The following is a 12193-nucleotide window of genomic DNA, read 5'->3' as shown; positions in this document are numbered from 1 at the left end:
ACCACCCAAAAACTAATTATAGTCCATTACCACACATGTGTGCCTAATCGCCCCTTTTGCCCTCCCCCTTCCCCCTTCGGTAACCACCAATCCAATCTCCGTTGCGATGTGTTTGTCGTTGTTTTTATCTTTTACTTATGAGTGAGATCATGTGGTATTTGACTTTCTCCCTGTGACATATTTCACTTAGCATAATACCCTCAAGGTCCATCCATGTTGTCACAAATGGCTGGATTTCATCATTTCTTATGGCTGAGTAGTATTCCATTATGTATGTATACCACATCTTCATTATCCATTCGTCCCTTGATGGGCACCTAGGTTGCTTACAAGTCTTGGCTGTTGTGAATAATACTGCAATGAACATAGGGGTGCATCATTTATCTTTATGCATTTGTGTTTTCAAGTTCTTTGGATAAATACCCAGCAGTGGAATAGCTGGATCATATGGTAGATCTATTCTTAATTTTCTGAGGATACTCCATACTGCTTTCCATAGTGGCTGCACCAGTTTGCACTCCCACCAGCAGTTTGAGGGTTCCATTCTCTCCACATCCTCTCCAACATTTGTTGTTTCCCATCTTGTTAATATAGCCATTCTGACCGGAGTGAGGTGATATCTCATTGTAGTTTTGATGATTTTCTATGATATCTGCCTGGATGTTTAATCTCCAAACATCATCTTCAATTATCCTTGGAATGTAGTTTTGGCCCATGACTCAGTTGAATATTGACCACACAACTCTTAACTACTTGAAGAGTTTCATTATACATGTTTCACTGTACACATATTGATAGACTCTTGCTTAATCATCCTTGTCACAATATCTTGACAAATACTTCTCCTCAGCTTAATATAAGATGTTTTGCATGTGCCATCAAACAGGCTTACTTCATCAGAGCTTGAATTTTAGTTTGTTGCAAGGCAGTAGTAGGTAAGTTAATGTTGCTAAGAAAACTATAGGAAATTTTCTACCTATTTTTCTTTTGCTCCATCTGTTCATTTGTATCTTGAGTAATTTCGTGATTTTGGTTTCTACTTGGAACTTGTCATCTTTAAAAAAAACTGCTATAAAGCAGTTTGGCTAATTTGCCTAATAAAATATATTTCACAATGGAAAGAAACATCATGATTAATGGATAATGTCTATTATAAAAGAGATTTTACTTTTCTTCCTAAGAAGTCTAAGAATATTATGTAATTTGTTTAAGCTTAAATGAATCCATGTCTAAAGGTTCCAGATAATCTTGGCAATCTGTATAGGTTTTAGCTGCAGCCACGTTTTCTTTTCCTCTGTGTAGACACCCAGGCTAAATTCCACTGTGTAGCTAAACATCAGATGACTAGATCGGGGGTACAGTAGATATAAAGAACTTTCAAAATTGTGCTGGTGAGAACATGAACCATCACACACAGACTAGAATAAAACAAATAGCACCTCTGCTTTAATCAACCTCCCAAGTGGAGCATTTCCCAAAATACAGCCCCCTGCCTTCTATTCCTCTCACATGCACTCCTATGGGTTCATGATTCATTTCTCAAGTTCAGTTCCACAATTCAAATATTTCTATTTTGCATTTCTCTCTTTGCCTCAAATTCAAAAGACCTAAAATAAAACCAATCTCAAAATCTTCAAGTTGGATGAGATCCCAGGGGACATCCATTTTGACTTTAATGGCTACGTGAACAGCTTTTATAAAGCTTCCAAGAAGGGGTTCTCTAATCTCTCCTTTAACAGCCCCAGCTCTGGGGAACTCCCCTCTGCTCAGGGCAGCCATTTTTGGTACCTTGCTTCCAAAAGCAATTCTCTGTCTAGGTTTTCCCAGCCAGGAAATGATATCATCCTCTTTCCAGTTCCCAAGCCCCCGTAAGTCAGCACCATCTGATTACTCCCCAAACTCTTCATTTCTAATCAAGTATAGGATGGGTCAGCCCTAACATTTTTAATCAGCTCCCTCTCGTGGCCCCATAATTTCTAGCACATAATAGGTAATCAATAGTTATTGCTGATTAATTATTTTAAATCTATCAAGAACTCAACCTTAGCAAACAAAGATTTCTTACTTTGAATCTTGTGCTTCATGCGAGGTTTTTGACCAAACAGCCAGATGAGAATTATATCACGTTAATCATAAATTAGAAATCTACAGTTCATTAGTAGATGAAGTGATAATTATATAGTTTCTACATCATTCAAAGATTCCTGTGGAGAGAAGAGTGCTGTATGCAATGGGAAATGACATTTCAGAGAAATTTTGGTAAAATCACTCCAGTTCACAGGAGAGGGCTCATTCTTTTAAATTTCTCATATTTTTCTTATCTTCTGTTGTGCGGAACCAGTATAGCTTTCCTAAAATAAATAAATAGACTATCTTTTTTGATATACCAGTAATGCTAACACCTTAAAGTTTCATTAAAGATGCAAAAGTTGAACCTTTGGCAGCCAGTATTGATTTATTTTCCAATAATTTCAGTAGGATGGATAGAAATAGGATTACTGTATTTTACAGGTCATTTCTTTATATACCTGAAAAAAGAACTATGCCTAAAGATCAGTTATGTGTAGTTCATTAAGGCCCAGATTCCTTTCTGATCCAAGACATAGCATTAGAGGAAAATAACTTAGAGATGAGAAAATCACCAGTTATTAGAGCGAGTTTCCAAAAGCTCTGTTGCTGCAGTGAAACCTGCTAGAAACAGGATGACTCATGCTGTTGTTTAGAAGCTGGACTACAGAAACCCATTGGAGTAGGCTAATTCCCCTCACTTCTCACACTCCAGTTATACACTCATTAAATTCAAGGAATGCAGCATTAAGTTATTTGAGGACTGCTACTTCCCAGGGGATTCAGTGAGGTAGAAACCAACATAAAGGACAAGGAAGATTACTCTCTCCTACTTAAAATCTTTAAAAACAATGAACTTCCAAACCAATTGAAAACAGGTACTCAAACACATACATGCACATGCATGTTTACAGCAGCACTGTTCACAATAGCCAAAAGGTGGAAAGAGCCCAAGTGGCCATCAATAGATAAATGGATAAACAAATTGTGGTATATACAATGGAATATTATTCAGCCACAAAAGGAAAAAAGTACTGATACATGCTATAAGGTAAATGAACCTTGAAAATGTTATGCTAAGTGAAAGAAGCCAGACACAAAATGTCAAATATCATATGATTCCATTTATAGGAAATATCCAGAATAGATAAATCCTTAGAGACAGAATGCAGATTGGTGGTTGCCAGGGACTGAGGGGAGGAGGGAACAGGGAGAAAGTGCTTAATGGGTAAGGAGTTTTACTTTGGAATGATGGAAATGTTCTGGAACTAGATAGAAATGGTGGTTGTACAACATTGTAAATGTACTAAATTGTTCATTTTAAAATAATTATAAAAAATAAAAACAATGAACTCAAGTCTTAAGCTAGTTCCTTGCCTCTAGAATCCTCTCCATTGTACTTTACACTTACCTTGCACACCATGGACGTCTTTGCTCCAAGCCTAGCAGCTTGGACACACTGGTTGGCACCTTTCCCTCCAAAGCCGATAAAAAACTTATGTCCGTGGATGGTTTCTCCACTTTTTGGCAAACGAGAAGTAAGACTATCGTAATTTAAAAAGAGAAGGGGAAAAAAAGCACATTGGTAACTGCAAACAATTTAAGTTCTTCAGAAGAGACAGGGAAGGTTATCTGATGGAGCTCTAGTCTTAGCAATCAGAAGCAGGGAAGATGACCTTTTCCTTTAAGACCACGGTTGCATCACTATCGAGAATGCATCTGCTTGACAGAACTCCTCTCTCCCTCACTGCCCCACAGCTGCACTATTGTAGCTCTACTTCAGATGACAGTTCTTAGTGTCTGCACTGCATCAGGGTTGTCCATGGGTGCCTCTGTTTTCCATCTCGGGAAACTCTTGGAGGGAAGTAACTTCATATTCCCCCTTCCCAATGCCCAGCACAGAGCTTCATTCACAGCGAGACTTAATAAATGGGACCAAGTTAATGTGTGTTTCTGTATGGGTTTATGTGGTCACTTTAATAAGAAGCAGGAAGTGTACCATGATTCTGGTAATCATGTTCAGGATCTAAAAAGAAGAGGGAAGTTGCAATTCCAGGCACTAAAGAATCTCATGTTTCCTTGAGGGTGGGGTGGAAGTGGTATTTAGATAGCAGGATCAGGTTTCGGTCCTAGTCCACCCTGTATACCACCCATTTCATGTACTGAATCAAAAAGAGCATCTATTTTAAAAAATGGATTCTAAAGAGCTAAAATTTTTAAAGAGTAAAAGTTTCAAAATTTTACTACAGACAATTCCAAACATACAAAACTGGAGAAAATATTGACTTCCTCTACGCCCATGCACCCATCATCCAGATTCAACTATTGTCAACTCATAGCCAATCTTGTTTCAGTCTATACTTTCATCGACTTCTCCAAGAGCTAAGGATTTTTACTGGTATGTTACTGCCTAATGAGGATAGTATTAAATGAGGCAAAAAGTAAAAGGTTTATTCCAGGGTATGATTCTCATAACATTAAAAGTAGAAGATGTGAGGAAACAAAACCTTTGAAGGAGAGAAAACTTTAAAATGGAAAAGGAGTTCTAGGTAGAGGGGCAAGTGAAGAAGATGGGCTCAACCAGCATGAGGACTGGTTGGCCACAAAGAAGTGGGCCAAGAGCTGGAGGGAACAGATGGAGAGATGGCAGGTATGACCAGAAAGGTTAATTAGCTTTAGACAGGAAAAAAAGGCCAAGAAAGCAGTTGACAATAGTAAGTCAACTGAGACTCTACTCTGTTTCAGCGGATTAGAAATTCATATTCATTTCCCACAAAGGCTGTGATCTACCTGAAACCAGTATCTTTTTATATTAGAGTAACAGAAAAATGCCAATTCCGACAGGTTACTAACAGCCTGTTTGCAATGGGATGACATATGACTGACGTCAAAAACATATGATTGTGGAGGGCTGGCCCTGTGGCCGAGGGATTAAAGTTCTGCGTGCTCTGCTTCAGCGGCCTGGGGTTCACAGGTTCGGATCCCGGTGTGGACCTGCTCCACTCATCAGCCATACTGTGGAGGCATCTCAAATACATAGTAGAGGAAGACTGGCACAGATGTTAGCTCAGGACTAATCTTCCTCAAGCAAAAAAAAAAAAGAGGAGGACTGGCAACTGATGTTAGCTCACGGCAAATCTTCCTCACAAAAAAAATCCTCCCAAAAAACAAAAAAATATGATTGTTTCAATAAAGACCAAGTTTGACCTGTGAACTTCCTTTATTTAGTTCTAAAAGACTCAATAAACTTGGCTAAACTACTCTATTCCCTAGCAATGCACTGTCAAATATGGTTAGTTGAAATTCAAGAGACTCATCAATAATTTGAAAACATCCCACTCCACTCCTCCCCTTTTCAATTCTATTTTTATCTCGGATTCCAAATGCATTTATAGTACTGATGAAAAAAATATACATCTACAAGGTTCACTTATGAAAAAGGTACTCAATCAAGAGAAAAATGGTTTTAATGTAATGTTATTATCCTGTCATTTAATTTAGCAATGACAAGTGATGATGAGATTTTGATTTGCATCAGAAATCTTAAACATTTTAGGATTCTGTTATGAACAGGCAATGATGAGTAATCTGTGTGATTGAGTAACTATGTGAATTCTTGGCTTACTGATGCTGCTACAAACAACATTCATAACAACCTCAAAAAGAAAAAAATATCCAATGTGGCTAAAAACAGGCCAAATAATTAGTAAGACTGTCACTAAAGAAACTTATGACTTCCACTATATTAATACTTGGATGTGGGTCACAATTCACTGGTTTGAATCAAGTGTATTTTTATTATCAACTGTGGGAAATCATGAAAAATACACCATCAGATGATCACCGGGGGGCATGTGTGTGTGGGGGTGAAATCAGAGGCACAGTGTGTGTGTGTCTGATGTGGGAGCAGATGGCTGGGATTTAAACTCATTTCTAAATAACTTATATTAACGCAAGCACTGTGCTTATTTAGCCTTCACCGAAATTCCTCACTCCTTTGGAATTCTGCTCTATTCTTTTCCTTCTGCATCTTTTCCCTGCCCTTATCTCTGTCTTCCCTCAATTGTAGACTTGCCCTGCATAAGCACAGGGACCAAGTCTATTATTCTCCATTTTATCCATAGTGCCTGTCACTTCGCATGGGGTTAACAGTTTGCTGACTGAGGGAGTCTTTGTAAGAGTCTCCACTTGTCTCTGAAGGGTAGCAGAATATGCCACCCCAAAATATCCTGCTTTGATATATTGATGATTTTGAACTGTAGGAACTTGAAAACCAGCAAATGCAGGGAGAGGCTTTTTCTGAACTCCACTTATCTGCCTAAAGATAAGTTCTCCTAGAGGAACTCAGGGGTCATAAATCCCCTCGCCAGGAGTCTCATCAACCAGAGGACTGACTCTTGTCACAGGAGAGGAAAGCAGAAGTTAATACCACACACAGACAAACTTCGTCACAAACTATCATACCTCCCATCTATTCTTCTAAGGGCCCATCCATCTTTCCTAAAAATCATTTAATCCTCTCTAACAGGCCTACCTTCCTCTCTCCCCTCCCTATTAAAATGATATTTAATCCTGAATTCTAAGTTCCCTGGGTATCTCCCTGTATGCCTGAGAGATACAGGTTAATAAACTTGTGTTTGTTTTTCTTTTGTTAATCTGTCTTTTATTACGGGGGTCTCAGCCAAGAACTCAGAAGGGGAGAGGGGAAATTATTTTTCCTCCCCTGCATCTCTTTTCCATGTATCTCCTGTATAGCCTCTATTCTTACTTCTAAACTGAGGATGAGGGGGTGCTGATGAATGAGAAGGAGGAGACCGGCAGGGATGACTGTTAATTGTCTGGCAACAATTCCATGTTTTATCAGACCTTGCCCACTGTATTCCCAATATTAACAGCATTCCTCTTTTATAAGAACTGTAACCAGAACTCATAGTATCATTCCTTCATTCACGCATTAATTCAACAAATGTTAAATCAGTGTTTTCCAATTTACCTCCTACAAGGCAAAATAAACTTGCTGACAATACAATAAAATCTAACCCTGATGCGAGTGATACATGAGAGAAAAAACATGCCACAGAACAAGGAGATTAGTATGATCCAATTTGTGTTTTTTAAAAGGAAAAAGATCTATGTATATAGTCTCATGATATGTAAATGCATAAAAAATGAAAAGTTAATGACAAGTATCCATGAGAATGGTGGGAGTGGGGAGCAAAAGTTCACGTTTTACTTTACATACTTATGTATGGAGATATATGCAACAAGAACATATTTACGTATTATGGGAAGCCACTTGTTACTATTTTAGATTCATCAGGACTCCCTGCATCTTTCCCAGTCACCAGTTCTTCCTGGGCTCCAGCTGGCTTCTTGCAGGTGCACCCTAACAGAGCCTTGCCCAATGCCATTTCCTCCCATTCCAGAGTTTCTGTTTCTTTATGATTCTTCAGGCTGTTCTGTAGGACTGAGCAACGAGCTGCCAGTAGGGGTGGCCAACTTGAGCACATCAAGCATCTTTGTATGGGCTCTTCTTGTTTCCCTTTCCCTGTCCTTTGCTCTTCTTCCCTGGATTACAGTCCTGAATAGAGTATGTGCGCTTAAGGCTTTGCTTATGCTCTGCTTTCTGTTGAACGCAGACTAAGACAGTTTATTGCTTATTTGTTTTCTTGAAAATTAAACGAACTGGAGAGTGGAAAGTGGAGTGGAGAGCAACTGGAAAGTTAGTTACAAATAGGCAGAAGCATTTCTGAATCATAAATCCTAATTTACTTTGAATTAGGCTTTCCTATTTTTTTCTTATTAAAATCATGAAATTAAGGTCAGTTTCAAGAAAGGACCTGCATGAAGCACCATTCCCTGGATGAAAGCACTGCTATGATTCTCTCCAATCAAACATGAAATTTAGCAGGGTGCCAAAGACAGACAAATTAGAGGGCTCCAAGAAAAAAAGACGCAGTACTGGTAGAAATACACTGTTGCTACCATTTAAAAATTTAGAATAGTGTAAATTTCTGAATGAGGGAAAACTCAGAGAAAACCAGTTATAGGAAATATGTTTGAATTTAAAACAAATTCGTAGCTTTAAAAATGTCACGACATTTTAAAGCTGGACAAAAACACCCATAAACGTTCATGGCCCCAGTCTTCGAGGCCACCAGATGTAAGTTACAGCCCGCTTGTGTGAGGCAGGAGGCCTGAGCTACTTAGTGATTGCATTACCTTTGACAGCTTTTCCCTCTTTGAACTAGCTTCTTCTCTTGCAAAACAGGTCTAATAATACTTGTCAACTCCTTAAATGCCTGGGTTTTGTGCTCTGAGTTATTTCACTGACAGGTGTTATCAGAACAATTTATCAATTGCTTTTAACTTCTTGACAATGATGTGCTCGTTACAGATTCTCAGAGATGATTCATACCAAAGGAAGGAATGACCTGGTGAAACAGGGACGTGAAGTCTTTTGACCAAAGAGGTCACGCTAATACTGACTCCAGCCAAAAGTCAAGGAATATGTTATTTTGGCTTTTGCATTCCATACTTTCTTCTTCTGGCCACAAGCTTCTTGACACCCTGCATGCCTTTATAAGAGGATATTGTAGTATTAGTTATTAGCTAATTAAAATTCATTACTCTCATTTATTATTCCTACTGCCTGTATTCTTCACCCATGTCTGTTCTCCTCAGCATTTGTGTATGTCACATTTACAAGGATGAGAGTAATTTCCAAACCAAGTTAGTAATATCTAATTCTACCTCTGTAAAAAGAACTTAGCTTCCCTACAAAAACTTCATTCTGTGGTTCCTAAACCTAAATTTGCAGACATATACATGATTTATTGAAGGGAATGAAACATGAATTATGCTTTAAACAGTTCTTAACTGATTTTGATTTCTAACCCCATCTTTTCCTAGCTAACAAGTCTGTGACTAAAAAAGTCGTTTTGTTTGAAGATGCAGCTACTCTTAAATTCATAGAATAGATAAACAATACTCTAGTCAGAAGTAGCCAGCCTTTCAGTGTCACATCTGTGACCCTTATTTATTTAAATTTTGCATATGTGTGAAAAAATGTGCTAGGCACTGGGAGAGCCAATAAAGATGAGTATGTTATGGTCTTCTCCCATGTTATAGTCTTACATGGCTTACTTCATTCACCTCTCTGCTCAAAAGTGACCTCCTCAAAGAGGCCTTAAGGTGGTCCAGACCACCTTATAGGAGATATCTGCTTCTTAATTTAATTTTTGTTAAGTATTCATTCATTCACTCTGACAAGAAGCACTAGGTTTCTGGATCAGAGACAGCCTTTTAATTACTCATAATTGTGTTAATTCTCCATGTCCCAATCCCCCACAGGGTGACATGATGGGGGAAACCTCTAAATAATGAATTTTTGGAGTTTATACAGGACAGCTGACACAGCTGCTGCTCCTCCTCCCCTCTTGAGTAGGGATGGTGGGGAGGGAGAAAGAGGAGAGAGAACAGAACTAACATGACCTACTGACCTTTGCTTTGTAATGTAAACAATACCTCTCAGGGGAGAGGAGGGAAGGTCTCTGGGTTTACAACCCCTAAAGTGTAAATAAATGTGTCTAAGGGAGAAGTCACTAAATCTCTCCAGAGGTCTCTGACTTTCAAGGTCTGTTTGCCATTCAAACATTCTTTAATCCAGGTGCTAGCAATCTTTGCACAGAAAGCCCTGACATGCAGAAATGTGAGAACATTCATGGAGCACTGCTTCCCAACAATTTTCTTCATAGCAGTATCACTGTCTGACATTACAATACTCATTTCTTTCCTCTTTCCCTACCTTCTTTTGGGTTAATGGTACACCATTTCATCTTCACTATTGGTGTGTTATTAATGCTACCCCTTTCTTCTAACAACTGGTTGATCTAGGGTTACAATAAGCATCTTTATCATAATTTTCAAACATTACCATACCACTTTACTTATAAATGTAATTTTCTTTACAATAGGATTCTTCCATTTCCCCTTCCTAACCTTTGTGTTATTATTGTCATACATTTTACTTCTGAAATGATATAAACCTTACAACACTGTTATTACATAATTCTGGTTCCACCTAAAGAAACTCCTTCAATATTTATTGCAGTGCAAGTTTCTGGTGATAAATTCTCTTGGTTATTGTTTGGCTATTTGAAGGATACAGAATTCTATGTTGACAGTTTATTTTTCAAGCATTTTAAAGATTTCATTTTTTTCTGGCTTGCATTGTTTCTGACAAGAACTCTGCAATTGATCTTTGTTCCCCTACATGTAATGTGTTCCCCTCCCCCATGCTTTTAAGAGTTTGTGTTTGTAATTGGTTTGCAGGAATTTGATTATAATGTGCTTTGATGTAGTTTACATTGTGCTTATTCTGCTTGGGGTTCATTGAAATTCTTAGATCTATACATTTTTAGTTTTCATAAAATTTGAAACGTTTTCAGCCATATTTCTTCAAATATTTTTTGTGTCTCTCCTACTTTTCCTTCTTAGACTCCAATTACACATATGCTGGACTGCTTGTCTCATATCACAGAGGCTCTGTGCATTTAGTTCAGCCATTTTTTCTCTATGCTTCAATTTAATACTGTCTTCAAGTACAGTGATCCTTTCTTCTGTAATGTCTACTCTGCTGATGAGCCTGTCAAGTGAATTTTTCATTTCAGATACTGCAGTTTTCATTTCTTAAACCTCTATTTGGTTCTTTTATACATCTTCCACTTTTCTCCTTACTATATTCATGTTTTTCTTTAAATCACTGAGCATATTTATAATGGTGCTTTTAAAATCCCTTTCTGCTAATTCCACCATCCCTGTCATTTCTGTGTTGGTTTTGATTTTTTTTCTTGGTTATGGATCAAAATGTGATTCTTTGGATGAGTAATGATTTTTGATTAGATGCTCAATATTGCAAATGTTACACTGTTGAGTCTCTTTATTTGTTGTGTTTTTCCAAAGGGTTGAACTTAGTTTCTTCAGGCAGTGAAGTAATTTATGGATCTGTTAGATCCTTTTGAGAATCGTTAGGGTGAATTTAGAGTAGGCTTTATTTTAGGGCAAGTTTACCCCTTCTACTAAGTTGTGGTCCTTCTAAGATTTCTACTGAATCTTCCAGGGGTTCAATGATATCTCTGGCTGGAGAGAACTCAACACTTTTCATTCCTGTATAATTTCTGGGAAATGTTCAGCTTAGAGCTCAAGTAGTTGCCCAGCTTTGGGGAGTTTCTCTCTATGTATGTCTAGACTGAAGAGGACTCCTATGCATATTTCTGGACCTTTCTCTGATGAGCTCCTTCCTTTCCAGTACACATTCCCACAAATTCTAGCCACCTTAGTCTCCCTAAGGTATGAACTTGGTCTTCTCAACTCACTGCTACTGTCATGCTTTCCTTGAGTTTTTCCTCTCTGTGCCATGGTCAGTAACGTGTCTCCAGAACTCACTTTGTTTCCTTTTTCTTCTGGATAACACTCCTGTTGTCCAATAACTGAAACAGCTGCTTCATATATTTTGTCCCATATATGTCCCATTTTCTAATTATTTATGGTGGGAAGGTAAGTCTAGTAGTAGTTACTCCAACATAGTCAGAAGTAAATATTTGTGAATGGTCTACACCTTAAAAGATACTTATATAGATAGTTGGGATGACAAATGCCTATGTACATAATTAATCATACAATGAGGTGAGAGCAGGGCAAAAGTACTGTATATGACTGTAGCCAAGGAGAAAAGTAAACTGGTTATTAAACAGGAATATGGTAAGGATAACGGGGACAAAAAGGAGTCACATCCTTCTTCATTCTTCCAATGCGGGATAGAGGACTGAGTACAGAAGTGCCGAGAGAGGCATATAGGTAAAAATATTAAAAATACATTTAAAAATTAAAATACTATCTAATGTCAACTAATCTTTTTGAGTAATTATATATACTTTCTTACTCCCCCCTGAGAAAAGTCCTGGAGAAAGAATAGAAGCTTGGAAAGGGAGATACAGAATGAGCTAATTTCAGGATTAGAAGCTGTAGGAGGAAAGGGCAGGAGAAACATAAATGTGTGTATAGGGGATGAGGGAGTGGGGATTGGATAACGACAGGATGGCATTGCGTATGTGGGAAAATCAGG

General features: G+C 38.0%; 2 protein-coding genes across 7 annotated transcripts in view; one reads left to right on the top strand and one right to left on the bottom strand.

Annotated features, from left to right (window-relative positions):
• Positions 1-12193, top strand: part of BABAM2 (BRISC and BRCA1 A complex member 2) — a 516257-nt gene that overhangs the window by 70053 nt on the left and 434011 nt on the right. The gene's annotated exons all lie outside the window — the stretch shown is intronic.
• The window catches only part of RBKS (ribokinase), a 107067-nt gene that overhangs the window by 79395 nt on the left and 15479 nt on the right, over positions 1-12193 (bottom strand). For all 6 annotated transcript variants that reach the window (XM_070512373.1, XM_014850403.3, XM_014850401.3 and 3 more), the window contains exon 2: positions 3479-3611. In XM_070512373.1, the coding sequence (XP_070368474.1) occupies positions 3479-3611 (133 nt within the window). The remainder of the gene's footprint in view (positions 1-3478; positions 3612-12193) is intronic.

Source organism: Equus asinus, chromosome 6 (assembly GCF_041296235.1).
Source record: "Equus asinus isolate D_3611 breed Donkey chromosome 6, EquAss-T2T_v2, whole genome shotgun sequence".
Taxonomy (NCBI): domain Eukaryota; kingdom Metazoa; phylum Chordata; class Mammalia; order Perissodactyla; family Equidae; genus Equus; species Equus asinus.
This window is presented reverse-complemented; position numbering and strand designations above follow the sequence as displayed.